General features: G+C 42.3%; 1 protein-coding gene across 5 annotated transcripts; it reads left to right on the top strand.

The window, feature by feature from the left end:
• The first annotated feature begins 17 nt into the window (after positions 1–17).
• Positions 18–25762, top strand: ACOX1 (acyl-CoA oxidase 1). 5 transcript variants are annotated; one of them, XM_045888427.3, is made up of 14 exons: positions 18–278; positions 557–716; positions 12790–12950; positions 14916–15023; positions 15835–15954; positions 16101–16216; positions 16602–16771; positions 18078–18240; positions 18672–18862; positions 19325–19504; positions 19605–19710; positions 19870–20013; positions 20112–20318; positions 21131–25762. In XM_045888427.3, the coding sequence occupies exons 1-14, from the start codon at positions 170–172 to the stop codon at positions 21179–21181; spliced, it is 1986 nt and encodes a 661-aa protein (XP_045744383.1). In that variant the 5' UTR covers positions 18–169; the 3' UTR covers positions 21182–25762. The 5 variants fall into 5 exon arrangements, with proteins under 5 accessions (XP_045744383.1, XP_064438366.1, XP_045744384.1 ...); XM_064582296.1 differs by having other exon boundaries at positions 18654–18862; XM_045888428.3 differs by lacking the exon at positions 12790–12950 and adding an exon at positions 5416–5576.
• Positions 25763–25997: the final 235 nt, after the last annotated feature.

The raw sequence follows: 25997 nt of genomic DNA, 5'->3' as shown, positions 1-25997 counted from the left end.
GGGCCGGGGCGGGCCGGGGCGAGCGGGGGCGGGGCCTCGCGCCGTCTTGGGGCTGCTCTCAGGGTCCGACCCGCGCTGGAGCTGCGGACGCCCGTCGCCGCCGCTGCCGCTGCCGCTGCCGCCGCCGCCGTTTCGACCCGGGCCGCCACCGCCGCTGCGTGTCGCCACCATGAACCAAGACCTTCGCAGGGAGCGGGCAGCCGCCAGCTTCAACCCGGAGCTGCTCACTCACGTCCTGGACGGCAGCCCCGAGAACACCCGGCGCCGCCGAGAGATCGGTGAGGGCGGCGGGGCCGGGCCTCCCTCCTTCCCCGAGCGCGGCTCTGGACTCGCTCGATGAGGCGTCGCGGGGGCGCTGTGGAGCCTGGGCCGCAGCGCCTGGCTCAGCTTTGGGGAAGCCGGGACCCCCAGTCCCAGGGCCGGCCTGTGGAGGGGTGAGGGGTGAGGGGTGTCGTCCCTCCCGAGCCCGCGCTCCGGAAACCCGCTGGGATTCAAGGAGGTGTCACGGAGCCCTGACTTTCCGTCTTCCTCTTGATGCCCTCTCGCTCCCTTGCAGAGAACCTGATCCTGAATGACCCAGACTTCCAGCACGAGGACTTGAATTTCCTCACTCGCAGCCAGCGTTACGAGGTGGCTGTTAGGAAGAGTGCCAACATGGTGAAGAAGATGAGGGAGTTTGGCATCGCGGACCCAGAGGAAATCATGTGGTTTAAAAAGTAGGTATGCCTTAGCCTGGATTAAGCGCCCAGGCCCAAACCTTAATTTAAACGCGCAGCCCACGGGGCGCCTGGGTGGCTCAGTTGGTTAAGCGACCGCCTTCGGCTCAGGTCATGATCCTGGAGTCCCGGGATCGAGTCCCGCATCGGGCTCCCTGCTCGGCGGGGGGTCTGCTTCTCCCTCTGACCCTCCCCCCTCTCGTGTGCTCTCTCTCTCTCATTCTGTCTCAAATAAATAAATAAAATCTTAAAAAAAAAAAAGAAATATTAATATTTGGTTAGTGCCAGGTAGGGTCTGAGGGGGATTGGGGCAGAAGAGGGAATAAAAAACAAGAGGGACATGAGATGCCTTGGTGGCTCAATTGGTGAAGCATCTGCCTTCCGCTCGGGTCATGATCCCGGAGTCCCTGGATCGAGTCCCGCGTCGGGTTCCCTGCTCAGCGGGGGGTCTGCTTCTCCCTCTGCCCTCCTCCCTCTCGTGCTCTCTGTCTCTCATTCTCTCTCTCAAATAAATAAATAAAAATAAGATCTTTAAAAAATAAATAAATAAATAAACGCGCAGCCCGTGGTGTCCTTTTTCACCGTGCTCGGCGTTGGAAGACTCAGACTGCTTATTTTCACCCCACTTTCCAGTGAGGTGTGTGAAAACTAGTGTTTACTTTTGTATTGAAGTCTTTTAAAGGGATGACGTTTGTAGAATGCTGAGCATGAATGGAGAGGCTGCAGTTTTCATTCTCAGGAATCTGTACCTACTAACTCCTTTGGCCCAGACATCTCAGTGTAGAGTGATTTAAATTGCAAAATGCCTTTGCTCTTTGTAACAAGGAGGTTTGTTAAATTGAGAGGCTGAATTCGATTTTTGGTTGCAAGACCAAACAATATTTTGGAGCAATAACATTGTATTTCCTTTTTTTTTTTAAGATTTTATTTATTTATTTGACAGAGAGACACACACAGCGAGAGAGGGAACACAAGCAGGGGGAGTGGGAGAGGGAGAAGCAGGCTTCCCGCTGAGCAGGGAGCCTGATGCGGGGCTCGATCCCAGGACCCTGGGATCATGACTTGAGCCAAAGGCAGACGTTTGACAACTGAGCCACCCAGGTGCCCCACAGATTATATTTCCATATGAGAGTGTAGATCTTGAGTTTAAACTGATGGACAATGGACAATGTGGGGTAGATGAAAACCATGAGTCAAACTTCAGAGTGAATAGAAGATATTTTAAGAACCTAGCATTCTTGAATCTGGTGGCAGCGTTATTTAAATGGATCTCCAGCATATGAGGCCTCCTAAAATCAGGCCTTGGTACTAGTGCTGGAAAGAGTCTGTACTTTTTCTTTTTCCAGACCATCTGTTTTTTTGTTTTGTTTTGTTTCTTAATTAGAAATAAAAGTAAGCACTTTTTTTTTTTTTGCCTTTATCTGAATGAACACTCTAATTACATGATCTGAGTACAAGATTTCTTTGGCCTGTATGCTCTCTTACACTTCTCATTCATTTCTGGGCACTTCCTTTTTTGGGGGTTTCAACATTTTAGAAGAATTCCATTATTTTCATCAATAAAGATTAAATGATACGAATGGTGTGTATTCAAGAGCCAAGAAAAAGGGAACATGTAAAGTTACAAGTTCTGCATTTATGTAGTGATGGAAATTTCTCCTTTATTCTACTGCCTCTAAAACGTTTGGTATCTAATTTTTTCAGTCTGACCTGGTTACTATTGTTGAGGATGAAATAATTTATTCTGGTCCTTAGGACTGTCCTGAGAATGCCTTTCCCTTTTAGTCATAAAATTATGACTTACTTATTTTTAGTAGCCCAAATCAAAGTATTTACCAACTTCCAAGTGTTCTTTTTTACTTTTGAAATTTGTAACTCAAAGCTGTGGGGATATTGAGGTAGAGTACCTCCTAGAAGATTATGTTTCTGAATCACCTGAGTTGGGTTTTAGGTAAACTTCAAAAATGGAAGATTTTATCCTTTTTTAAACAACCCAGAAAGAAGAGGTTTGTTTTGTTTTACTTTTAAGTAGTTGATGCAGTATGTTTCAGAATTGATTAGATTTCATAATCAGTGGTGGTTCATGGAGTGTAAGCAGAGTTGAGTGAAGTCGCAATGAAATAGAGCAAATTCCTTTATGTGGGTTAAAGAGCAGAGGACATGAGCCAGTTGTTTTGCCTGTCATTTTTTATGATACAAACCTTGCTGTTTGGGGAATATAGAGTACCAAGGTTTTTTGTTTTGTTTTGTTTTTTAAAGATTTTACATATTTATTTGACACAGAGAGAGAGAGAGAGCACATAGGGGGAGCAGCAGGCAGAGGGAGAGGGAGAAGCAGGCTTCATGCAGGGCTTGATCCCAGGACCCTGGGATCATGACCTGAGCCAAAGGCAGCCGCTTAATGACTGAGCCACCTGGGTGCCCCTAGAGTACAAAGTTTAACACACCTTTGACATCCTTCCAGTATCCCTAGGATAGGACAGGAAGATCAATTTATGTGAGAGAGAGAAGGGGATTGAAAATTAGTCTTGGCAGTTACTGAATGCCATTGAATCCAAGCCCACCTCAGTGGTAGCTCACACCTGAGTTTCATGTACCACTAAGAAAAAGTGCTGCCAGTTAACTATGACCTCCCGTTATTTGAGAGATGCACCTGATTTCTTAAATGCTAAGTTGGGGGGGGGTAATGCCAGACAGATGAAATATAGTAATATTTCTCTTTCAGGGGATTTTGAGCATTTACTGGTTTCTTTACAATTATTTCTCCTATCTCAAAATTCATATATGGGACTGTCTTGAAGTCGATGGAATATTAGTAAGATACTTTGAGATTTCTCAACTTGAGCAAAGAACTGTTTCCTCCAGGCCTTGGCAAAAAAAACCCTTGCTGTTTGGGGAATGTAAAAGTTGTTTTCCTAATCTCCTCTTCTGTAATTTTTGTCTTTTAACTCTCCTGTTTACTATGAAAAGAAAACTGTGAAGTGTTCTTAAGAGTAATTTAAAATTCTAATGAGGATCAGCCATGGTTTTTGTTACATTCCTTCGGTTTTTAAAGCTGATTCCTTGAAAAGCATCTTCAGGAGGGATTAAACATAATTTAAAAACAAGGACTGAGATTTTGTGCATGAGTTGATTTTCAAACTCTCAAATTCTCAAATTCTTTTGAACTCGAAAGAATCTCAGTATGTTTATTAACATAAACATTCGACAGTCTTTGTGTCACCTATTTTTCCCTCTGAGTTTCCTAGAATTATATTGTGTCATGATCATTATTTCAAATAACCCCATAGCCTCCTCACTTCCCTTCCGGGGAATAGGAGTGTCTTATGTTGCCACCATTTTTGGTACCTAAACTACTACTTCTCTTCCTCAGAAACTCTTGTAAGTTCGTTTCCTATTTTAGTAAAATATAATTGTTAGGGAATGCTGTGGGGCTCTTGCCTTTGAGAGAATGATATCCACATTTATCTTCCTCATCAGGCCTTTGACTCCCACTTTGGTGAGGCGGGGCGTCACTTCTCTACCGTCCAGCAGCAGTAAACTCCTGTTGATCCAAGTTACTTGGAAGCTAACTTCTTCTGTTCATACCCCTCCTTTTTCTTGTTGCTCCCTCCATTCAGTTTAAATTGATATTCGATATTGGTGTAAAAATTATGGAACCTCTGGGTTAAAAAGGCATTTTTTTATGTTCCTTGGATGCAGGCATTCCTTAGATGGTTCAGTCTGCCCCAAGCACCCCTGAAAAGTGATCTTCGAACCTAAAGGTGGTAGGATTGGTTTTAGGACCTCCCCAAAAGTGAATTGGCAGCCTTTCCCCTTTCTTTTAATTCAGGCTGTGCTCACTGGACAGACCAAGATAAACTGGTGACACTGCTTCCTCCTCATTCCTTGAGGAGTCATGAAGACCAGTTAGGTGATACTTACTTTGTACTTTGAGCTCTTTATATATATAGATAGAACAAAATAGACACCCCTAAGATCTTTAACAGTGTAGCCAGGGCTGACTAGTGTATGTGATTTGTATTTTGACTATTTCACAGATTGTGTTTTATGAGAAAATAGTTGAAGACAGAATTTCAGTGTGATTGGAATTCCCTTAAACTGGAGTGAATATCAAGACCATCAGAGATAAATGTTTAACATTCTCACATTTCTACTTCCCCACCTGTAAACTCTGAAGACCTTTAGAGATCTGTGGTTTGGCCCTGAAATATGTATTTACTATCCTGGATGTTTGCTTTGGTTATTTAGGGAAAAATTAAACTATTCTTTAGAAGCTTTTGTTAGCAGCTCTACAAATAAATGTTCTATGGAGTTCCTTTTGATTTTCAAAACAAGTAAAACTTGAAAATAAAGCAAACACACACTCCAAAGAATCCAATAAAACCAACAGATGACACCAACAAAAACAAAAAAACAAAAGGGATTTTTAGGCTAAAACTTGGGTAGAATTTGCTTCCTGGATGAAGTGTAGAATTAAAGAATTCTGGCCCTGAAATGACTTGGGCAGGGAGGGAGTAGATAACACTGGAATTGATCTTTTAGGTGGGAAAATGGTAAATTTTACATTTAATTTCTTAAGAAAAGGGTTGAAATTTTCCCAGCCTCAATCCTGAGGGCCATGGTTGTCTGGCAAGAATGGGTGGTAGAATGCAGTTTCTAGAGTAAGGCTGAGATCGTTTTCTTTTCTCTCCTGTAGAGTGCATTTGGTCAATTTTGTGGAACCTGTGGGCCTCAATTTCTCCATGTTTATTCCTACCTTGCTGAATCAGGGCACCACTGCTCAGCAAGAGAAATGGCTGCTTTCATCCAAAGGACTCCAGATAATTGGCACCTACGCCCAGACGGAAATGGGCCACGGTTAGTCCACATTTGAGGGTCAGTGGGTAACCCATCTCAGGACTTAAACTGATAAATGACTCCTGATGTTTGGTTTTTCCTGCTGCTACACTTTAATTTGTCTTTCAGTTGTTAAGCCTTAAATAAAATTCAGCTTCTCATTTTCTCATAGGTCATTTCCCCATAAACTGGTCCAAGATTCTAGCCTGAAACATCCTTCATTGTTACTTCTAAAAGCCTTTTTACCCTTGCTGCATATATCCCATTTTAATGGCTGTTGAGCATTTTGGAAAGATGGGATTGAAAATGTAGCAGAATTAAGCGTTGGTGTCTAATTATAAAAAGAGACTTTGTTGGAAATTCGTGAGAGTGTTAATGCCTTAGCAATATCTGGAAGTTGCCTCTATGCTTTAACGAAGCTAAAGATGGGGATTTTAAAGGGGGGGGGGCAGAGGGTTAGAGCATTTAAGTGTCTTACTCTTTCTTTGCCCACTAGCAGGCTTATAAGGCAGTTTGGAGAAAAGTTCATGATTCTCTTCATTTGATTATAGCAGTCTTTTTTTTTTTAATTTAAAGATTTTATTTATTCATTTGAGACAGCGAGATACAGAAAGAGAGAACTTGAGCAGGGGGAGAGGCAGAGGGAGAAGCAGCCTCCCTGCTGAGCTAGGAGCCAGACGTGGGGCTCGATCCCAGGACACTACTAGGATCATGACCTGAGCCGAAGGCAGACACTTAACCATCTGAGCCACCCAGGTGCCCCAGAGCAGTCTTTTTATTATACTTTTTTTCTTTACATATTTTTGGACTTCGTATTGCCAGTCATTCTTGGTTCAGTGGCTCAGTCGGTTAAGTGACCGACTGAGGTCTTGGTCTCAGGATCATGAGTTCGAGCCCCATGTTGGGTTCCATGCTGGGCGTGGTGTCTACTTAAAAAAAAAATTGTTTATAAATGGCCAGCTCCTTTCAAAAAGTTTTGTGTTTGGTCTTAATGTGAAGGAAGTTTGTTTTCATAGACAAGGCCATTGGGAGGTTTGGGGGTTTTGAATTTGAGCTGCCCAGTCTCATTCCCTAATTTATCATAAGGCTTCCATTATGTAAATAAGGAGAAGAGGAAGAGATGCAAATAGCATGAAAACTTCATTTTTGTGTTTGATTTGGTGCTTTTTGATTGGTGAAATGGTTTAAGGAAATATTCTTTATCACAATCCCCATGAGAACTGCAGATTCTGGTTGTGATGTTATCTTACAAACACCCTGCCAAAACACCCAAGACTTTTGCTTCAGGATGGCCAATACTGAAATAAGCAGACTGAAGAAAAGTTTTCCTAAGGGAAGGAATATAACACTCATAGAGGTCTTCCTGTCTGGGGGAGGGAGGGAGAGAGAGAGTGTATGAGTGTGTGTGTGTGTGTGTGTAATCTTAAATAGCTTTGTGGTACAGAACCCTTCTTTTGTTTAAGTATGCATCATTGTGAAATTTATTTGACCTATAGTCAGTGCTATTCATAGGAGGCATAAAGATGTAAATTATTCTGAGGCTAAATGGGTTTGATTGTATGTCTCACTGGTCTCACCCTTCTGCTTCTATAAAGTATGTTGTAAATGTATATTTGCCCTAAATTTTGAAAGAGAAGTAGCGAGGACTTGAAGTTTTGGTCTGAGGAGCACAGAAATTGGACTGAGGTCCTATGTTGGTCTGGGTGAGTTTGCTTTTTTTATTAGTTTTCTTTCCCTTATTGCTTCTCTTTTTCGGATATTTTCTTGTATTTGAACCAACTTTGTCTTAATCTCTATATTTTAGAGAACGGAGTTGTGAGATTAGGTCTTTTTTCTCGCTGGAATCTCGTCCATTCACATTGCTGTTTGTTGTGCTTCGTCCACTGCTGTTCTTTTCTGGGGGCACCAGTCAGTTTGTTGGTTAATTTGCACCCTGTGACAGTATAGCCTTGTGTAAAATAGTAAGTCCTTCAACGTCAAAGAGACTGGAAATAGAGCGACTTGTGCAGATGGAGGTTTGATGGTTCAATCCAGAGACTTCAGAATGTTGACTGGCCAACAGTGATTATCTCAAGTGTCACAGAATTGGCTATAACTTTGAGTTTGGGATTCTTTCAGCTCTAGGTAGGTGCTGAGAAGTGAGGAGACAACAGCATTGCTCAGGCTCCTTCCAGGATCCTGAAGGGTCTTAAAATTCAGTCCCCTGCACGAAGTCTCCGTCATCTCTTTTCTCTCTTCCCTCCTCTAAATACTCACCTGTGTGTAGAGGCACACGAAATCCGACACACACTTGGTCTGTGGGTCTGTGAGCCTTATTCAAGGGCAGAAGTCCGGGCTGAGGGGCGCACCCTCTCCCAGGGGTTCTGGTGTCGAAGGGACTGTCTGTGGAACGTGGTCCAGCAATAATCCTCTTGACCATACCTTTCTCCGGGTCCCAAAGCAGGTAGTGTGCTTGGTCTTCACAGATACTTGGTCACTTCAAGTTCTGGCCACTTTATAGCAATTCTCCTTCTTTGTTTTCTGCTGTTGTTAATCAGGAAAATAGAGCTTAGACAATACAGTTACCGTCCTTGAAGATCGGTGCAGTATGTCAGCACCTTCCCATCACCAGTACTCAAATATGAACTAAAGCACCTCTCTTCCTTTGAAACTTGAGAAATAGATAAATAGTAAACAGGACTGTGTAAGTCACTAGTCTTTCTCCCTGTATTTTCACTACTGTCTCCTGTCCTCTTTCTTCCGAGTGAGTCTCTTTCCTGTTGGACTTCCCATGAGACTTGCTCCCTAGGTTTTGGGGCTATTCGAATTCCCCACCATGATTGTTAATAACAATATAAACTTCTTTACAAAAACTATGACCTTTAGGGTTATGCCTTCAGAATATCTTTCTCAGAAGTAAATTACTGCATTGAAAGGAGTGAACATTTTATAGCTATCGCATAGTTTAAGACTTCTTGAAACACCGAACAAGTTTATAGTATATTTAGCAAATTATTAGTGTACCGTGTTTCCATAAGCCCCATCAATGGGGTTACTTTAATTTTTTTTTTGCTACTTTAATATATATCTAAGAGTTAAAGTTTTAATTTTCCAAAGCCAGTGAGCCTGGATGTTTTGGCTTACTGTCTGTATTTCCTGTGTATAAACCGGGTTTTTCTCCTTTGCGTATTGATTAAGTAGAATCTGTACATTGATCTTATAAATATGTTGTGTCCTTTGAGTATTTTTTTTTAAAGATTTTATTTATTTATTTGAGAGAGAGAATGAGAGACAGAGAGCACGAGAGGGAAGAGGGTCAGAGGGAGAAGCAGACTCCCTGCTGAGCAGGGAGCCCGATGTGGGACTCGATCCCGGGAGTCCAGGATCATGACCTGAGCCGAAGGCAGTCGCTTAACCAACTGAGCCACCCAGGCGCCCCTTCGAGTATTTTTTGTATTGCCTTCTGTTTTGTTAAATGCTTTGGCTTTATGTATTGAATGCATCCTTCTCTGAGTAGGTGTAAATTTTTTTCCCCCATATCTTGGATAATTATTCCTTTATTTTCTTCCAGTTTTTTTGTTTGTTTGATTTATGTTTAATGCTTTGACTTGTATATGGTATAGAATGATGAATGAATCCCACCATTTGTATGTTTATTAACTAGTATTTTTCCCCCTTTCTTTCCAGTTCTTAGAGTTTTATTGTTTCAATTTATTTCTGGAACCTTAAAAATATATTGATTAGTACCTTTGGTTTTCTCCTAATATCATAAACATTGGTTCATTGTTGCTTTGTAAGATATTTAAAAATCTGATAGGATAAGCCTGCTGTTGTTATATTTTAAGACCTACATATTTGGTGTTCTTGTATACTTACTCTTCTAGGCAAATTCCGATCTTAATTTGTCAAATTCTAAATTATATTCAGCAGGAATTTCAAATCCGTGTTACATTAAATCCTTGTATTTCTTGGGAAGTACTATCTTTATTATGATAAAGGACTGACTTCTCAACCAGGAATTAGCAATTTCTTGACTGTTATGTATAACTTCTTCTATTCATCCTATTAGGTATTGATATTTTTCCTAATTAAATCTTTACTCTCCTGAACTAAGTTACATAACAAATTTTAAATATTTTGTAGTGTTTCTAAATTGCTTTTCTCTTTACTGAGGTTTCTGCTTTAAGCATCCTAATGGATAAGAATGCAGTTGATTTTTTTTCTTCCTTAGAGCCTACAGATTTTCTAAATTCATTCATTATTGATGGTATTTTGTTGTTGATTTCCTAGGATTATAATCATGCTGTCCCCGGATATGCTATTTTAAGTCCTTCCTTTCTTATGTATTATTAATCTAATCATTTTGTCCTCAGCGTTGGCTGACAGCCCCGTGTCATGTAGAGGGAGAGACTGGGAAAGCCTTTTGGTGTTATGGGTTTAAAAGAATTGACTGTAGCACTTCACCAAAGTAAAATGTTGGTGCTTTGTAATTTTAAAATAAATGATTTTAAAATAACATATAATCTTTATCATGCATACATAACCAACTTTTTGCAACAAATACTTGATTTAAGTCAAAAAAACTATCAGGTCACTTTCTCCTTATAACACGTCTAAATTTCATCCACTTGTGAATATAATCCTTACCCTTGTCATAAGAGACCTTTTTCTCCTAAAAACTTTCTTCAGTCTCAAAGGGTTTCTGATTACAGTAGTTTATCTCTGCCCCACTCACTGTGTTTTGTGGTAACGCTGACATTTGTCATTCCGTTATCCAGCACACTGATGCAGACCCCTCCTGTGAGTCTGGTGGGCTGCTTCAGAGTGGCCCGTCCTCCCCAGGAATCGCTCTGGGTTCTAGCAATGCAAAGTCGTCTTCCAGCGCTAACAGTGGACCTTCCCAGGCCACGGGGTTCAGTCCTGGATCCACCAGTTTGCTCCTGGCAGGTCCCAGGTGTACGTTGATTTTTCTTCCTAGGCACCATTCTTTTATTTTATTTTATTTTTTTTTTTTTAAAGATTTTATTTATTTATTTGACAGTGAGAGAGGGAACTCAAACAGGGGGAGTGGGGGAGGGAGAAGCAGGCTTCCCGCAGAGCAGGGAGCCCGATGCGGGGCTCAATCGCAGGACTCTGGGACCATGACCTGAGCTGAAGGCAGACGCTTAACGACTGAGCCACCCAGGCACCCCGGCACCATTCTTTTAAAACCTAGAGGCAGTGGCATTCCTGTTTGTGAGGGAAAGCACTCTCTCATCACACAAATGTGTTTATCTGGAGGATTTCCACTGTTTCTTTAACTTTTTATTTTATTTTATTTTATTTATTTATTTTTTTAAAAATGTTTTATTTATTTATTCACGAGAGGCAGAGGGAGAAGCAGGCTCCCCGCCTAGCAGGGAGCCCGATGCGGGACTCGATCCCAGGACCCTGGGATCATGACGTGAGCCCAAGGCAATCGCTTAACCATCTGAGCCACCCAGGTGCCCTCTTTAACTTTTTATTTTGAAATGATTATAAATTCATAGGAAGTTGCAGAAATAGCACAGAGAGATTCCATGGACCTGTCACTCAGTTTCCACCAGTGCTAACGTGTTACGGGAGATTTCCCTTTGCCACTTCCAAGGAGAGCTGCTCTGGTTTGGGCAGCTTTCCTTGGTCTCTCTGGTGTCCTCATTGTTGTGCTCAGTCCTGGTTGCACTTGCACGAGAATTTCCCTAACCAGAAGATGTGATTGGGTGGTAGGATTCTTGTCCTCGTTCTGCCATTATCTTCTTGATCTAAAAGCACTTAACTCACCTCAGCCTAATTTCTTTATAAAATGAGCACGTGGGTCACACATTCTTTGATTTTTCTGTGATTGGGTAACAGAAAGCACAACCACGCAACTGGAAGACATAGCTGATCAGCCCTCGCCCGAGCAGTGCGCCCTGGTTATTTTCCACCTTACTTTCTGGACAAACGGAGAGGTTTTTTGGTGTTTTTTTTTAATACTTTATTTATTTATTTGGCAGAGAGAGACACAGCGAGAGAGGGAACACAAGTAGGGAGAGTGGGAGAGGGAGAAGCAGGCTTCTCGCGGAGCAGGGAGCCCGATGGAGGGCTCAATCTCAGGACCCTGGGACCATGACCTGAGCCGAAGGCAGACGCTTAACGACTGAGCCACCCAGGTGCCCCCAAACTGAGAGGTTTTAAAACTGAAAGGTTGCACAGGCTAATTTCTAAGATAATTAAAGAGAATAATAAGAGCAATTTAGAGTCGATTAAGTTAGAGCTAGAAGTTCAATGGGAGGCCAGTGATGTGGAAGGATAACAAAGGCATATCAATCTATTTTCTATTAGAAAGAAATTCACACAGAAGTCTAAGGCATCTGCAAATTTTAAGTTGAAAAGAATGACTTTAGAAAGTGGATTCAGGGGCACCTGTCTGGCTCAGTCATAAATAAATAAATAAATAAATGGATTCAGAATTAAAAAACTTAAGATGTTTATTATCATTAGTGATAATTCCCAAATAATTTGTTTGTTATGCATGAATATGTTATTTGTAATTATTATTAATGGTCTCTAATAGAAGTTGCATGTCTTTTATTTCTGATACTAATCACTGGGTAAAGAGCATTGTCAATTTTTGTATTAAATTGTTTCAGTAGGGCATGGCTGGTAACCAGATTAAAAAAAAAAAAAGAACCAGATTTATGTAGGGAATGTGGATCTATGCTGGATGTTTTATGAACAAACACGAAGGATTCCAGCCTAGAAGCATTACTGAAATTGCTTTTAGGAAAGCCTGTCGGCTGGGGCATCATTTTGTCCATCTGAGAGAACAAAGTTCTCCTGTCTCACATTCTCATCAGAGTAAATACTTGTACAACTTAAATTCTCCATCCTGTACAGCCTCTTCAAATTTTTTATTTCCTTTGATTTAATTGTAAGGCTGGACTCCTCTGCCCAACTCGCATGTTTATGCTGCACAGGCTTTGGAATCGGTAGCCAATCCTCACCAAGACTGATTATTTAAGAGCTGAGTAGCGTAAGAACAAACTTCTTGCCAACTTAAGAAAAATGAAATTTGCCAAGAGTTGATTAAAGTAATACAGAAAGAGACAGTGCTCCCACCCACGATAATGTCCACCCAACTAACTTCATACTTACAGGTTTTTTTTCTCCTTCCCCTTACTCTGTTCACATTTGCTGATTCTCTCACACCTGATGACTCTTCTCTCAAATGTCCATCCTTGGTGTTTCTTCGAAGTTTTGTGCACCGAGGGCGGCCTGAGCCTCTGGATCTCCACTTGGGCATGTTCTTGCCTACTTTACTTCACCAGGCAACCGCGGAGCAGCAGGAACGCTTCTTCATGCCCGCCTGGAACTTGGAGATCATTGGCACTTATGCCCAGACAGAGATGGGCCATGGTACGGTGCATTCAGTCTACCTTCTGGGTTGGGCGGGGCTCTGCAGGCTTAGCGTATGTGGAGAGCCCACTGTATGTTAGCAAGGGCATATCCGCGTACCGTGGTCTTTCTGCAGAAGCCAGGTTTTTTTATATATACAGGTCTTGGCATAGACGTGGCTTTGGTCAGTGGAAATTAAAGGTTATGTTGTCACAGAGATATGCTGATTATTCTTTTTCATGGTTCCCTTTCAGTGAGTCAAGAATTACAAGTTAGGATTTATTTACTGAGTGGCTTTTCAAGTTCACTGGAGTTGTGTAGAATTTGTGTGCATGTAACATCTGAACCCATCTTTCTTTCTTCAATACGATGATTCCCTTTCCTACGGATACCTTAATGGACTTGCACAAATTCCAGAAGAAACACAGATCAGTAGTACAGGTGTTCTCTGACTTGCTTGAGGGAAATGAGTGGCTTGTAGAACCATAATTCAGTCAAGGTCTGAAGGTAGCTTGGCCAAAGATTAAGAAAAAAAGAAGAAAAAAAAAAGCTGTTTTGGAGGGAGTGGCTGTCCCTGTTAATCTGGTCTGTATTGGTGTCTCTGTTTGCTATTCATTTCCTTCTGTCTTCTCTTTTCCTATTTCAAGGTTTCAGAACTGATCTAATGTAATGTATATTTGCCATGTGCTCTCATTTCTGTGCAACTTTATCTTAATTTTATAGCTAATTTGGCTCTTGGTACTAAATTGTATTTTAGAGGATTTTTACAAGACCCAGAGTGGAGTATTGTTTGGTTCCATTGTGCATTTGCAAACATTCTGTCATTATCTCTTCTGTTACTCTGTTACTTCTTTTCCTGTAAAAACTTCTTTGCTGAAAGTGGCTGGTTCCTTGATTCTCACATGTACTTGAGAAGGTTGTGGATCACACATGAAGTGGCCATTTCTGTTCCTCAACTTGGAGGTTTCTAAATGTTTCAAAGTTTAAGTGTTTAATGAGGTCTGGAATTAGCTAAGCAGTTTGGAAAAAGGTTCTCGGCATTGGCTTCTGGATAGTATATTAGAGGGAGTGTCACTTAGAATATTTTTCTGTTAACTGTTTTCCAAGAATTTTGGCACATTTGTATTAGGATTTAAAGCGTGAATCTTTGTCCATCTCCAGTAAACATGACACTGGGAACTCTTCTAGTCACAGTAATGAACCAGCCAGGGTCGAAGTTAAGGCCTGGCGTTGGAAATCGCAGCGTGCACTCAGACCTTATTACTGGACCTTTAGAAATCAAAAAAAAAAGGTCACTGTTCCAGGTCTTTTTCCCCATAGTGTATATCTTTTTGAAGTCTGGTTTTCCATTCTAGAAGTCACTCTGAAGTAAGTCTTTAATTTATAAGAACTTTGGCTGAAGTCTCTTTCTGTCACCTCTTATCTTAATCTTTGTAAATAGAGAAGCCCAGAATGTTGAACTGGTGTGTAGACACCATACATGAGTTGAAATTGGCACATTTAAACTTAGAGATGTTATTTTAAAAGAGCAGTTAACTTCCCTGTTAGGTTCCTATCCTATGATCTTGTGAAAATACGATTCTAAACTGCCTTTATATTTTCTTTTGGTTGATCTAAATAGAGGTGCATTAATTAAAAAGTATAGAAATAGAACATGCTTGACATTTATATTTTCACCTTGATAGGAACTGCCTGGTTTGAATATAGGAAATTATGGGGCGCTTGGCTCAGTCGGTAGAGCACGTGACTCTTGATCACGGGGTCATGAGTTCGAGCCCAATATTGGGTTTACTTTAAAAAAAAAAAAGTATAGGGAAGTATCTGTATCAGTTATTAACTATTTGTAGCTCATCTACAAATATCTTGTTTTTGTTAGATTTTGTTGTTCTCTGAGATACTAGAGCTGAAAAGACGGGGCAGGAGATTTTACCCTGTGCCTATTTGTTCCCATATTTTATCCAAGGTGAATGTAACTTATTTCCTTAGGAACTCATCTCCGAGGCTTGGAAACCACAGCCACTTACGATCCTGAAACTCAGGAGTTCATTCTCAACAGCCCTACTGTGACCTCCATCAAGTGGTGGCCTGGTGGACGTATGTGAATTTTTTAGCATTTGTTGGATGTTTTGACGAGTTATTACAAGATGGTGTTTAGGATGTAGAGCTTCTATGGGAATATCATTTTGAAATGTAGGAAACGCTCTGAAGGCTCTTCTCGGCTGTTGATAGTCTCCTGTAGTGCTTGTTGTAGACCTGTCCTCCATTTACAAGGCACAGAAGGGACAGCTGTCTCACTCTGAACTTTGCATTTGAATATTCCCATCATTAGCGCAGTTTCCTTAGTCACCATGTAAAGCAGCTTAGTCTTCCCTGTGTGGTTATAAGTTATAAGTAATTTAAATGTAAACAGCTGCGTGTGGCTAGTGGCCACTGTTTTAGAAAGCACTTCATTAAGGGAGAAAAAGGAAATAAATTAATGTTTTTATGGTTATCCTAAAAAAAAATTTTATGTAAATGAATGAGAAATAAGTAGAAAAGAAAGTAAAGTCTTTCTGATTAATTTTTTTTTAGTGAAGTCTTTCCTAAAATGAAGGATTACTATCAAATCAACAAACTGTACACCTTAAACTTAGAAATATTGTAGGTCCATAATATCTCAATAAAATGTGTATAAAAGCTTTTATATATATAGAATGAAGGATTGCTTTGCCAAAATTCAATAAATTTTAATGACTATCAGCTTAAGTGAATTTCTTTCTGAAAACTGGGTGTGGTACTGTTGTAAGCCTCTTGGGTACACTTTATCGATGGAGGCTGGTATTTAACATACAGTTTTTCCCCATCTTTTATTTCTGTCCTTTGAAAGTGTAAGAAGGTTTGCTCACTTCTCTCTCCTGTTCTCCAGTTGGGAAGACTTCAAATCATGCAATAGTTCTTGCCCAACTCATCACTGAGGGGAAATGCTACGGATTACATGCCTTCATCGTACCTATTCGTGAAATTGGGACCCATAAGCCTTTGCCAGGTTAGAATTGTTTGTCTGCTGTTGAGATGAAAAACTAAACCGATCACTTTCTTCTGCAAAAAGCATAGCACACAATGAAAGAGGCCAGGGCAAGCCGGGAATTGCAGAGCACAAGCACCTTGTGACTTTCCTTTCATCTGTGGTAGGTATTACCGTGGGAGATATCGGCCCCAAATTTGGCTATGATGAGATGGATAATGGCTACCTGAAGATGGACAATTATCGTATTCCCAGAGAAAACATGCTGATGAAGTATGCCCAGGTATCTTTGGAGGAGCAGAGGTGTCAAACATGGGGGTTTCAGCAGCTGTTGATAACCACGGGGTTGCAAGGGTGTGTTTTTTTGGAAGGTAATAACCTATTTTTACTTCTGATGCTTCTTTTATTAACGACACTGAAATCAAGAGCAGTTGGCAGGTATAAAGAACATATTCTAGTTTGCTAAACCAGTGGGTCTCAAACTTTAGCATGTGTTAGAATCACCTGGAGGGCTGTATAAAGTAGATCAGGGTGGGGATGAGGTTTTGTATTTCAAGCAAACTCCCCGGAGATGCTGCCATTCTGGGGACCACCCTTTGAGAATCATGAGCACAGACTGCCACTTGGGTTTAACAGAATGAAGCATCAGTCCCATGTTCTTTGTCCAGGTGAAGCCTGATGGCACGTACGTGAAACCTGTGAGTAACAAGCTGACCTACGGGACCATGGTGTTTGTCAGGTCCTTCCTTGTAGGAGAAGCCGCTCGGTCTCTGTCCAAGGCTTGCACCATTGCCATCCGGTACAGCGCTGTGAGGCACCAGTCCGAAATCAAGCCAGGGTAAGGGAGGCATCTGAGATTGCTAAAGACCTACCTTTGACCCCATTCAAATATCAAAATTCCCAAATGTGATCTCGAGAATATGCATTGGCCTTGCAAAATCAGCTAAGGTGGCAGTATGCTGGGTCTGCTCCTTAAAAACTAGACTTCCTTTTTTTAAGTAGAAAGATGAGGATAGCCACCTTACTATTTTTAACCTAAGAAAAACAGTAATATTACTTGAGCTCTATAAATGAAATGTTTAGGGGCACCTGGGTGCCTCAGTTGGTTAAGTGTCTGCCTTCGGCTCAGGTCATGATCCCAGGACGCTGGGATCGAGCCCTGAGTTGGACTCTCTGCTCAGCGGGGATCCTGCCTCTCCCTTTCCGCCTGCTAGTGTGCTCTCTCTCTCTCAAATAAATAAATATCTTTAAAAAAAAAAAAATAAATGCAATTTTAGAACACTAAAGGCAGTTTGAAAATCCTAATTGCTCCTAACAGCTATGAATTGGGTATGTTGGGAATGGCATGAATGGGACTCCCTGCTGTGTTCATAGCCGTAGGTTAGTCTTACTGCCTTTCACTTGAGTGTGACTCCCTGATGACCTTTTTAACTCCTGTAGAAAGAATAAAGAAATCGGTAAGAGCTGACCTTCTTAGATGTCATATGGTTAACTCTGTGCATTGGGCCTTCTCCAAAATTATGGTTAAAATAGTTTTTTCAGGGCGCCTGGGTGGCTCAGTTGGTTAAGCGACTGCCTTCAGCTCAGGTCATGATCCCAGGGTCCTGGGATCGAGTCCCGCATCGGGCTCCCTGCTCTGCGGGGAGCCTGCTTCTCCCTCTCCCACTCCCCCTGCTTGTGTTCCCTCTCTCGCTGTGTCTCTCTCTGTCAGATAAATAAATAAAATCTTTAAAAAAAAAAAAATAGTTTTTTCAGCCATCTAGTGTGTTAGACTTCTTTATCATTGCTTTCCTTCTATGAAGTTAACCTTGATTTTTGTATGTTGCTATGAGATAGTTTCCTTAGTTATACTGCGAAGACTAAGATAGATATGAACTTCACAGCTAGAAAATACTCTCCGCCTAGGCGGTTCAACAAGGTGGTTGAGAACATGGTTTTCTGTAGCCAAACAGCCTAGATTTCAATTAAGTGAGGATCTACCACATATTTGCTGTGTGACCTTAGGCAGGTTCTTAACCTCTTTTTTCCCCTTGGTGAAATGGGGAGAGTGCTAGCTTTTCAGTATGTCGAAGTATTTAGACCAGAATCTGGTGCAAAATAAGTTCTATGTAAGTGTTTACTTTTGTTTCTTCTCTATCCTTTAGTGAACCAGAACCACAGATTTTGGATTTTCAGACCCAGCAGTATAAACTCTTCCCACTCCTGGCCACTGCCTATGCCTTCCAGTTTGTAGGTGCGTACATGAAGGAGACCTACCATCGAATTAATGAGGACATTGGCCAAGGGGATCTGAGTGAACTGCCTGAGGTATGTGTTTCCTCATTCACTTGTGGGCACCCTTGCCTGTTGGATAATGTCCAGAGAAAACTAAATGTTGGGATTTCTTGAGAAGAATCCATGTGTTCTCAAAAGATACAGCCATTATTTTAATTGAAAGTGAATCAGATATGAAGATATGTGGGTTTTGTTTTTTAAGTTTCAGAAGTACTACACTGTGTTGGTTGTTTATTAATCAAAGGAACATAAGTGGTGACTTTTTTGCCAAGTGGAGCACTGTGGAAGGGAGTGTGGGAACAATATGAATTCAGGCCGCCGAGATGACCGTGCTTCAGTTTGCACGCATGGCAAGTGATGTGGCGAGTGACTGGCACTGTTAGGGGAGGAAGAGAGGGCTTCTTGCCGGGAGGCTCAGACCGTCGGCGCCAGCCGCGCCCTGACAGCCCGTGCATCCCCTCCAGCTCCACGCCCTCACTGCCGGCCTGAAGGCTTTCACCTCCTGGACAACTAATGCTGCTCTCGAAGCCTGTCGGATGGCGTGTGGCGGACACGGCTATTCTCACTGCAGTGGCCTTCCAAATATCTATGTCACTTTCACCCCCACCTGCACCTTTGAGGGAGAGAACACAGTCATGATGCTGCAGACGGCTAGGTGAGAATCTGATTTGTATTGTTAAAACGTTTGAGGGGCGTCTGGGTGGTCAGTCCGTCAAGCATCCAGCTCTTGGTTTTGGCCCAGGTTGTGATCTCAGGGTCCTGGGATCGAGCCCGGCGTCAGGCTCCGCACCCAGTGCAGAGTCTGCTTGGGATTCTCTCTCCCCTCTCCCTCTGCCCCTTTCCCCCACCCGCACGCTCTCTCCCTCTCTCAAAAAAAAAAAAAAAAAAAGAATGTTTGAGTCCTTTTCATCAGTTCCTGTTCCCGTGTTTGCTCTTCACGGTACATTTGTTCCTGAGAGATGGTGGTTTTGCCTTCCATCCCGACCCACTGGTTTTATCTTGTGGTCGGCCGAGCGAGTACAAAACACCTATCACGTTGCTTAAAGTCACTGCAAGAGTTCATCTCTGTTTCACGAGAAGCATAGTTACTGAGAGCATGTGCACTGGTGATTTTTAGGTTCCTGATGAAAAGTTACGACCAAGTGCACGCAGGGAAGTTGGTGTGCGGCATCGTGTCCTACTTGAATGGCCTGCCCACTCAGCGCATCCAGCCGCAGCAGGTAGCAGTGTGGCCAGCTGTGGTGGACATCGACAGCCCCGACAGCCTAACGGAAGCATACAAACTTCGTGCGGCCAGGTGAGTCCCCCCCTCAGGAGCTGGGGGGCTTCTGGGGGCTGGGGCCTGAGTACTGCCCGGCATTTCCTGCAAGCTCCGGTTTTCTTTCACTTCTTAACAGATTGGTGGAAGTTGCTGCAAAAAACCTTCAAAATGAAGTGATTCACAGAAAAAGCAAGGAGGTAGCATGGAACCTAACTTCCGTTGACCTTGTTCGAGCAAGCGAGGTCAGTGATAGTTCTCCCTCTCTCTCTCTCTCCTCTTCTCTCTCTCCCTCTCCATCCTTCACACTGTCCCAACCCATTTTCTTAGTGCAGAAACCCTTGTTGGTGTGCGGTGAATTTTTTTCAAAGGTTCTCTCACTCTGGTGTTTTCTTTTTATCTAGGCACATTGCCACTATGTGGTAGTTAAGCTCTTTTCAGAAAAACTCCTCAAAATTGAAGATAAATCTGTCCACGCTGTCTTAAGGAATTTGTGTCTCTTGTATTGTCTGTATGGAATCAGTCAGAAGGCAGGGGATTTTCTTCAGGTGAGTATTTTCTGAATTTAAGCCGTGTGTGTGCACATATATATGAATGTCTGTCTGTATACGTGTATATATGTGTTTGCTTGTTTTATCTCTTCTAGGGAGGTATCATGACAGAGTCTCAGATTACCCAAGTAAATCAGCGCATAAAGGAGTTGCTGATTGCAATTCGCCCAGATGCTGTTGCTTTGGTGGATGCGTTTGATTTTCAAGATGTGACACTCGGCTCTGTGCTTGGCCGTTATGATGGGAATGTGTATGAGAATTTGTTTGAGTGGGCCAAGAAATCCCCACTGAACAAATCAGAGGTACAAAAAAACAATGTCTTTTCACCTTTTGAAATTCTTCATTACATTTTTTTTTTTTTTTAAGAGTTTATTTATTTATTCATGAGAGACAGAGAGAGGGAGAGAGAGGCAGAGGGAGAAGCAGGCTCCCAAGGAGCAGAGAGCCCAACGTGGGGCTCGATCCCAGGACCCTGGGATCATGACCCGAGCCGAAGGCAGACGCTTAACGACTGAGCCACCCAGACACCCCTCCTCTGTGAAAGTTTTGGAAGCTCCTGTGGCCTCTACGGACAGTCACTTTGAGTAACAGATTCAGAAGGAAACTGGGTTGTTCCCACAGTACACAGGTCTTTCATCTCCTTGAGTGTTTAGTAACTATTGGACATGTTCAAACATATACAAAAATAGAATACTGTAATACACCCCTGTGTATCCTTTGTCACACCTCAGTGACTAATCTCCTGGCCATTGTGTTTCACCTGAAAACCCTCCCTCTGCCCCGAGCGGTGCACCCCCACCCCCTGTCTCCCCTGGGGATTATGGTGATACAAATCCAAGATATTAGATAACTTTATCCATGGATATTTCAGTATGTGTCTCTTAAAAGATAAGGACTTTTTGAAAACATGACCACAGTGCCATTCCACCCCCAAATAGGAATCATGTCATGAACTACCCAGTGTCCAAATTCCTCAATTAACTGTTTGTTTTTTTTCCCGTCAGTGTTTTGGATCACGATCCAAATAAGGCCCAGATACCTTCTCAGTTAAAAGTGTGCTATTTGATGCTGCAGGCCCCTCATCAGTAATTCTTTCTCTCTCCCTTCCCTGCAGGTCCATGCGTCTTACTTCAAGTACCTGAAACCACTGCAGTCCAAGCTCTGAAGGGTCGTGGGGACAAGTGCAATTCGCTCCAGAATGAGCTGGACTCGACATCCCTTACACTTGTCACACAAAGCTGCTTGGGATCTTGACCAAACTCAGAGAGCTATAGAGCAAATGATAAATTGAGCCCTTTCCTCTTTTTATAAATGAAGAAAAAAATGAACAGATTTCAGAGATTAAATGAAAAAAACGGATGTGTTTTAAGTGCCATTAACACTGCACGAGGCCTGTTGGGCATCAGAAAGAGCTTTAAGAGATGCAGCATGACTTCGATCTGTGGTGCTGCTGACCCCAGTAGGCCATGACCTCGGATAATTCGTAGAATGTAACTACTAAGTAGTTAGTTATTTTCACCTCTTAATTGCTCATCACTGGATCTGTAAGTGTTTTTAAGCAAAGGTATTTTTTAAGTGGGGTCAAGCCCTTCCCACCTTTTTGCTAAATGTTCTTCTGCTCCTGCCATGGGCCCTGGCCAAGAAACAGGACTGAAGAGAAGGGATTCGGGGAAAGAAACAAATCAGGAAACTTAGCGTGAGTGAAATGTGTGCCTGACACATTGACATGACTTCCGCCCGCTTGCCCCTCTTTGCCGACCTGTTGTTACCACCTAACTACTCGCGGCAGCATCTTCCCGGCACAAGGGGAACGCCAGCGCAGGGCTAGCAAAGGATCACAGTCCCGTGTCGTTAGGAATTAATCTTCCATTCGAGGGATCCCTAAATCATCGGTGTGGTAGCACAGCAACTCACTTTGTCCCAAAACTTCCTGGGAAGGGGCAAAATGCAAAATCATCTCTGCATTTGACACTTGGCAACTGATGGCACCTCCATCAGTGGTGATTCATCTCCCTCCCCCTTGCCCTGTCCTGGAAGAGATGCTGAGAAACAAGAAGGGGTCACAGTTCCTTTGTAGTAGAATGCATACAGGGAGAGCTCTCTTAGTTGCAGTTACTGTGACTGTGGTGTCCCTACCAACTGGTTTTTCTGGAACAATCCAGATTTTCTATGTTCTGCCATTTGTCATAAGCCGTTACAGTGCTTGGAGCTCACAGTGTCTGGCCGTACAAAGGTAGAAGCATCACTCAGGCTACCTCTTCTGCCCAGGAGTACCACAGAAAACTCCTTTGACAAACCATGTCTTCTGGTTTTTGGATATAAGTCATTGAATCAATATAATCATCGAAACTATGGCTAAAGGATAAATGCAAGTTCCATAGAATCACTTTCCTATTGTACACTGGCTTTATTTTCAGTTTTTTTCTAGGAGCTTGATCTGAATTGTGACATTGTCCTTTGAGCTGAAATCTAATTTACAAAATCATTCTACATTTAAAGGTTAAACATGTACTTCCTAATGAAGGTTTTTCGTAAAATCGATGTAAAACAGCATCACTTGATTTTTTTTTTTTCTAAGATTTTATTTATTTATTTGACAGAGAGAGACCGTGAGGGGGGAACACAAGTCGGGGGAGTGCGAGAGGGAGAAACAGGCTTCCCGCTGAGCAGGGAGCCCAGTGTCGAGCTCGATCCCAGGACCCTGGGATCATGACCTGAGCCGAAGGCAGACGCTTAACAATTGAGTCACCCAGGTGCCCCATGATTTTTTTTTAATAACCTGTTAACTGTATCTGTGACATCTGTCTCATGAAACCAGTTGTTCTAGAATCAGTCTTGAGAACGTAGTATAATTCAGGCGAAATGTCATCCCTACCTTGGGACCCAACATAAAATCTATCCCAGTGAAACCAGTTATATGAGACTTTTCATTGCCAGCAGAAATCCTTCCACCAAGAGAGCTGACTGGGAATTGTTTTAAGATTGAAGTAACAAGCACTGTGTTAATTTCTTTGGGATATATCTTGACAATAGTTCAGATTCTTGGAAATAACAGTAAATCGCTTAATATTTTTTTTTTTTTTTTAAAGATTTTATTTATTTATTTGAGAGAGAGAGAATGAGAGAGAGCACATGAGAGGGGGGAGGGTCCGAGGGAGAAGCAGGCTCCCCGCCGAGCAGGGAGCCCGATGCGGGACTCGATCCCGGGACTCCAGGATCATGACCTGAGCCGAAGGCAGTCGCTTAACCAACTGAGCCACCCAGGCGCCCAGTAAATCGCTTAATATTGACCTGTTAAATGTAGAATTGCTTCAAAACTAGTGGTTAAATACCTTATTCGCAGATGAACATCTGTAGTTGGGATCTGAATGTGTTTGAATTAACACCCACCTAATCCCGCTGCATAGATCTGGGATCTCTCTAGGCAGGTTTGAGCAAGTTGTAGACACTACAGAGCCACCTTCAGTCCAGCACCTTGAGTATTATTTAAAAGCGAAATCTGATATTTGATACTGTTTTTATTAACATTGGGATTTTTGTCTTGTACTTTATTCACCATAACCTAAGAATATAGTAAAACCTCCCTAATTTGTACTATCACGAGGAAAAGAGAATGCCACATAATTAAAAAGTCTAAGCTACGAAGAATTTTAAGGTCCAGGTTTATGACGTTATCAGGTGCAGGTAACACTAAAATAAAGCACGCCCTCCCCAGTGGAGGAATGCATGTTTGTCGGCAGCGGCAGATCCAGTTTGCACTCCCAAAGAAGCCAGGTCTATGCTACAGATAAGTTTGGTTCTTTTGTGAGCCATTTTCACCAAAAGTACAAAGATAAATTTAAACCTACTCTTCTCTAAAATGATAAATGCTAAGAGAATGAGATTTTTCTATTAGATACTGATAGAAGCCTTTTTTTTTTTTTTAAGTACTATGAACAAGGAACTCAAAATTGGAATTTTGAGGCTTAATAGGATTTTGCTATTGGAGGAAGGTTGATTCTTCCTGAAGTGTTTGGAGCTCTACTTTGTGTTCTACTAGATATATACAGAGGAGTATTTCAGTGGACATCAGTGATTTCAAAGCACGGTTGGTTCCAAAGCCTTTGGGGCCTCTTTCATGTTCTTGGCTTAAGGACATAACAGTGCTAAGTATCAGCTTATCTTCAGAACATTGACCTAATTGCAACATTAACTATATTCATATGCTTTCCAAGAACTCCTGCCTGTCATTTCAGATTTCATATACCTGGAGGCATTTTACAGATCCGAAACATGCTAGGTCTTAATTATTGGGTTTTCTTCAGCGCAGGGCTTTGGCTGGAGAAACATGACATTCACATTCATGAGGAACGAAAATTGTTTCGATGGCTTGGCTCACAAGCCCTCCTGCCTTTTCTGAGCCTTTTCCATCCGTCTTACTAGGAAGAGATGAGGTGCAGGTGTGCACACCTGCTAACCTTTATAAATGTGGTAGGTTGCCCAGGGTCTTAGGTTGCCTTCAAGCAGTGCCAGGAAAGGTTCTTCTACCTGAGACCAAGAGTCTTTTGTTGATTCTCCTTACTCAGATAAAGATTTTGATTATTTTCATGAAATAATGCAGAGGTCATTTCAGCTAAGTATTTACTACTACATTCTTGGAGGAACTGACCAAGTCACACTGTAAATGACTGAAATTATTTTTTATTTTAAAATACCAATAGACTTTCGCTTTTAGCTGTACACACTAAATTCTCACTACCTATTCCTGTGCTCCATGATGGTAAACACAGAAACTTGAGGAATCTTTTTTTTTTTAAGTGAGGACAAGAAACATGAGGAATCTTTAGAGTTACCAGGTGTTAGCTGTTGCAGACCTGCAAATTCCTAGATTCCAAGGGTTTTTTGTTTCGTTTTTATTTTGCTTTAAATTTAGTTGGGCCACTGGGGCAACTAAGGATCTGCCTTTGGCTCAGGTCATGATCCTGGACTCCTGGGATCAACCCCGCTCGTGCTCTCGCTCAAATGAGTAAATTAAAAAAAAAATAATAAATACATTTGGGGCGCCTGGGTGGCTCAGTCGTTAAGCGTCTGCCTTCAGCTCAGGTCCTGGTCCCGGCGTCCTGGGATAGAGCCCCGCATCGGGCTCCCTGCTCGGTGGGAAGCCTGCTTCTCCCTCTCCCACTCCCCCTGCTTGTGTTCCCTCTATCACTGTGTCTCTCTGTCAAATAAATAAATAAAATCTTAAATAATAATAAATACATTTAATTGGGCCATTGATTATCTTAGGAAGATCACGAAAAATTGGGGAGTGATTCTGAGAATTCTGAACCAAAATAGGTTGTTTTGCCACAATACTGTTGACTACTTCATAGTTTAGGTAGCAAACATATAACCTTCCACATAATATTCAGACTGCTGAGATAAACACCATTTTATTTCCAATTGCTGTAGATTCAAGGAAATTACTTGTATTCTTCAGAGTGTATAATTCCTTGCTACCTTTTCCCCTTTTACTGTTCGGGTTTGCGTTTGGTTCCTACCTGACAAGATGCGTTTAGCATGTACTGTTACCCATCCCTGGCTGGACCTGTCAGTGCAGGCGCGAGTACCGAGGAGGTGCACGGGTCCAGAACTTCTGAACCATGATTGGACAGCTGTGACCCGCCAGCCCTGCTTGGAGTGGGCTGCGGGTAAGCCAAACCATCACCCCCTTTTTCCTTTGTAAATTTGAAAAAAATCCTTAATAAAACCTGTGGTTAACACAAAATGTGTTACGTGCCTTTATTGGGTGGCAGTACTGCATTCTGTTCTGACTCCACAGCTTTGATTTTCTTTCTTTTTTAAAGATTATTTGAGAGAGTTAAAGCGCACAAGCAGGGGGGAGGGGTAGAGGGAGAAGCTGACCCCTTAGCAGATACTTAGCGGAGCAGGGAGCCCACCATATGGAACTTGATCTGAGGACCCTGGGACCATGACCTGAACCAAAGGCAGATGCTTGACTG

This window comes from Mirounga angustirostris, unplaced genomic scaffold, assembly GCF_029215605.1.
Source record: "Mirounga angustirostris isolate CCGP_5_RB_7025 unplaced genomic scaffold, mMirAng1.0.hap1 SCAF_17, whole genome shotgun sequence".
Lineage (NCBI taxonomy): Eukaryota > Metazoa > Chordata > Mammalia > Carnivora > Phocidae > Mirounga > Mirounga angustirostris.
Note: the sequence above shows the minus strand (reverse complement) of the source record. Positions and strands in the feature narration are given on the sequence as shown.

What these genes read in the sequence shown, in the direction of transcription:
- ACOX1 (XM_064582296.1), top strand. Translation starts at nt 170, where the DNA reads ATGAACCAAGACCTTCGCAGGGAGCGGGCAGCCGCCAGCTTCAACCCG. An exon ending in CCAGACAGAGATGGGCCATG is followed by an intron (nt 12,951 to 14,915) that starts GTACGGTGCATT and finishes TTATTTCCTTAG; the next exon opens with GAACTCATCTCCGAGGCTTG. An exon ending in ACCTTGTTCGAGCAAGCGAG is followed by an intron (nt 19,711 to 19,869) that starts GTCAGTGATAGT and finishes CTTTTTATCTAG; the next exon opens with GCACATTGCCACTATGTGGT.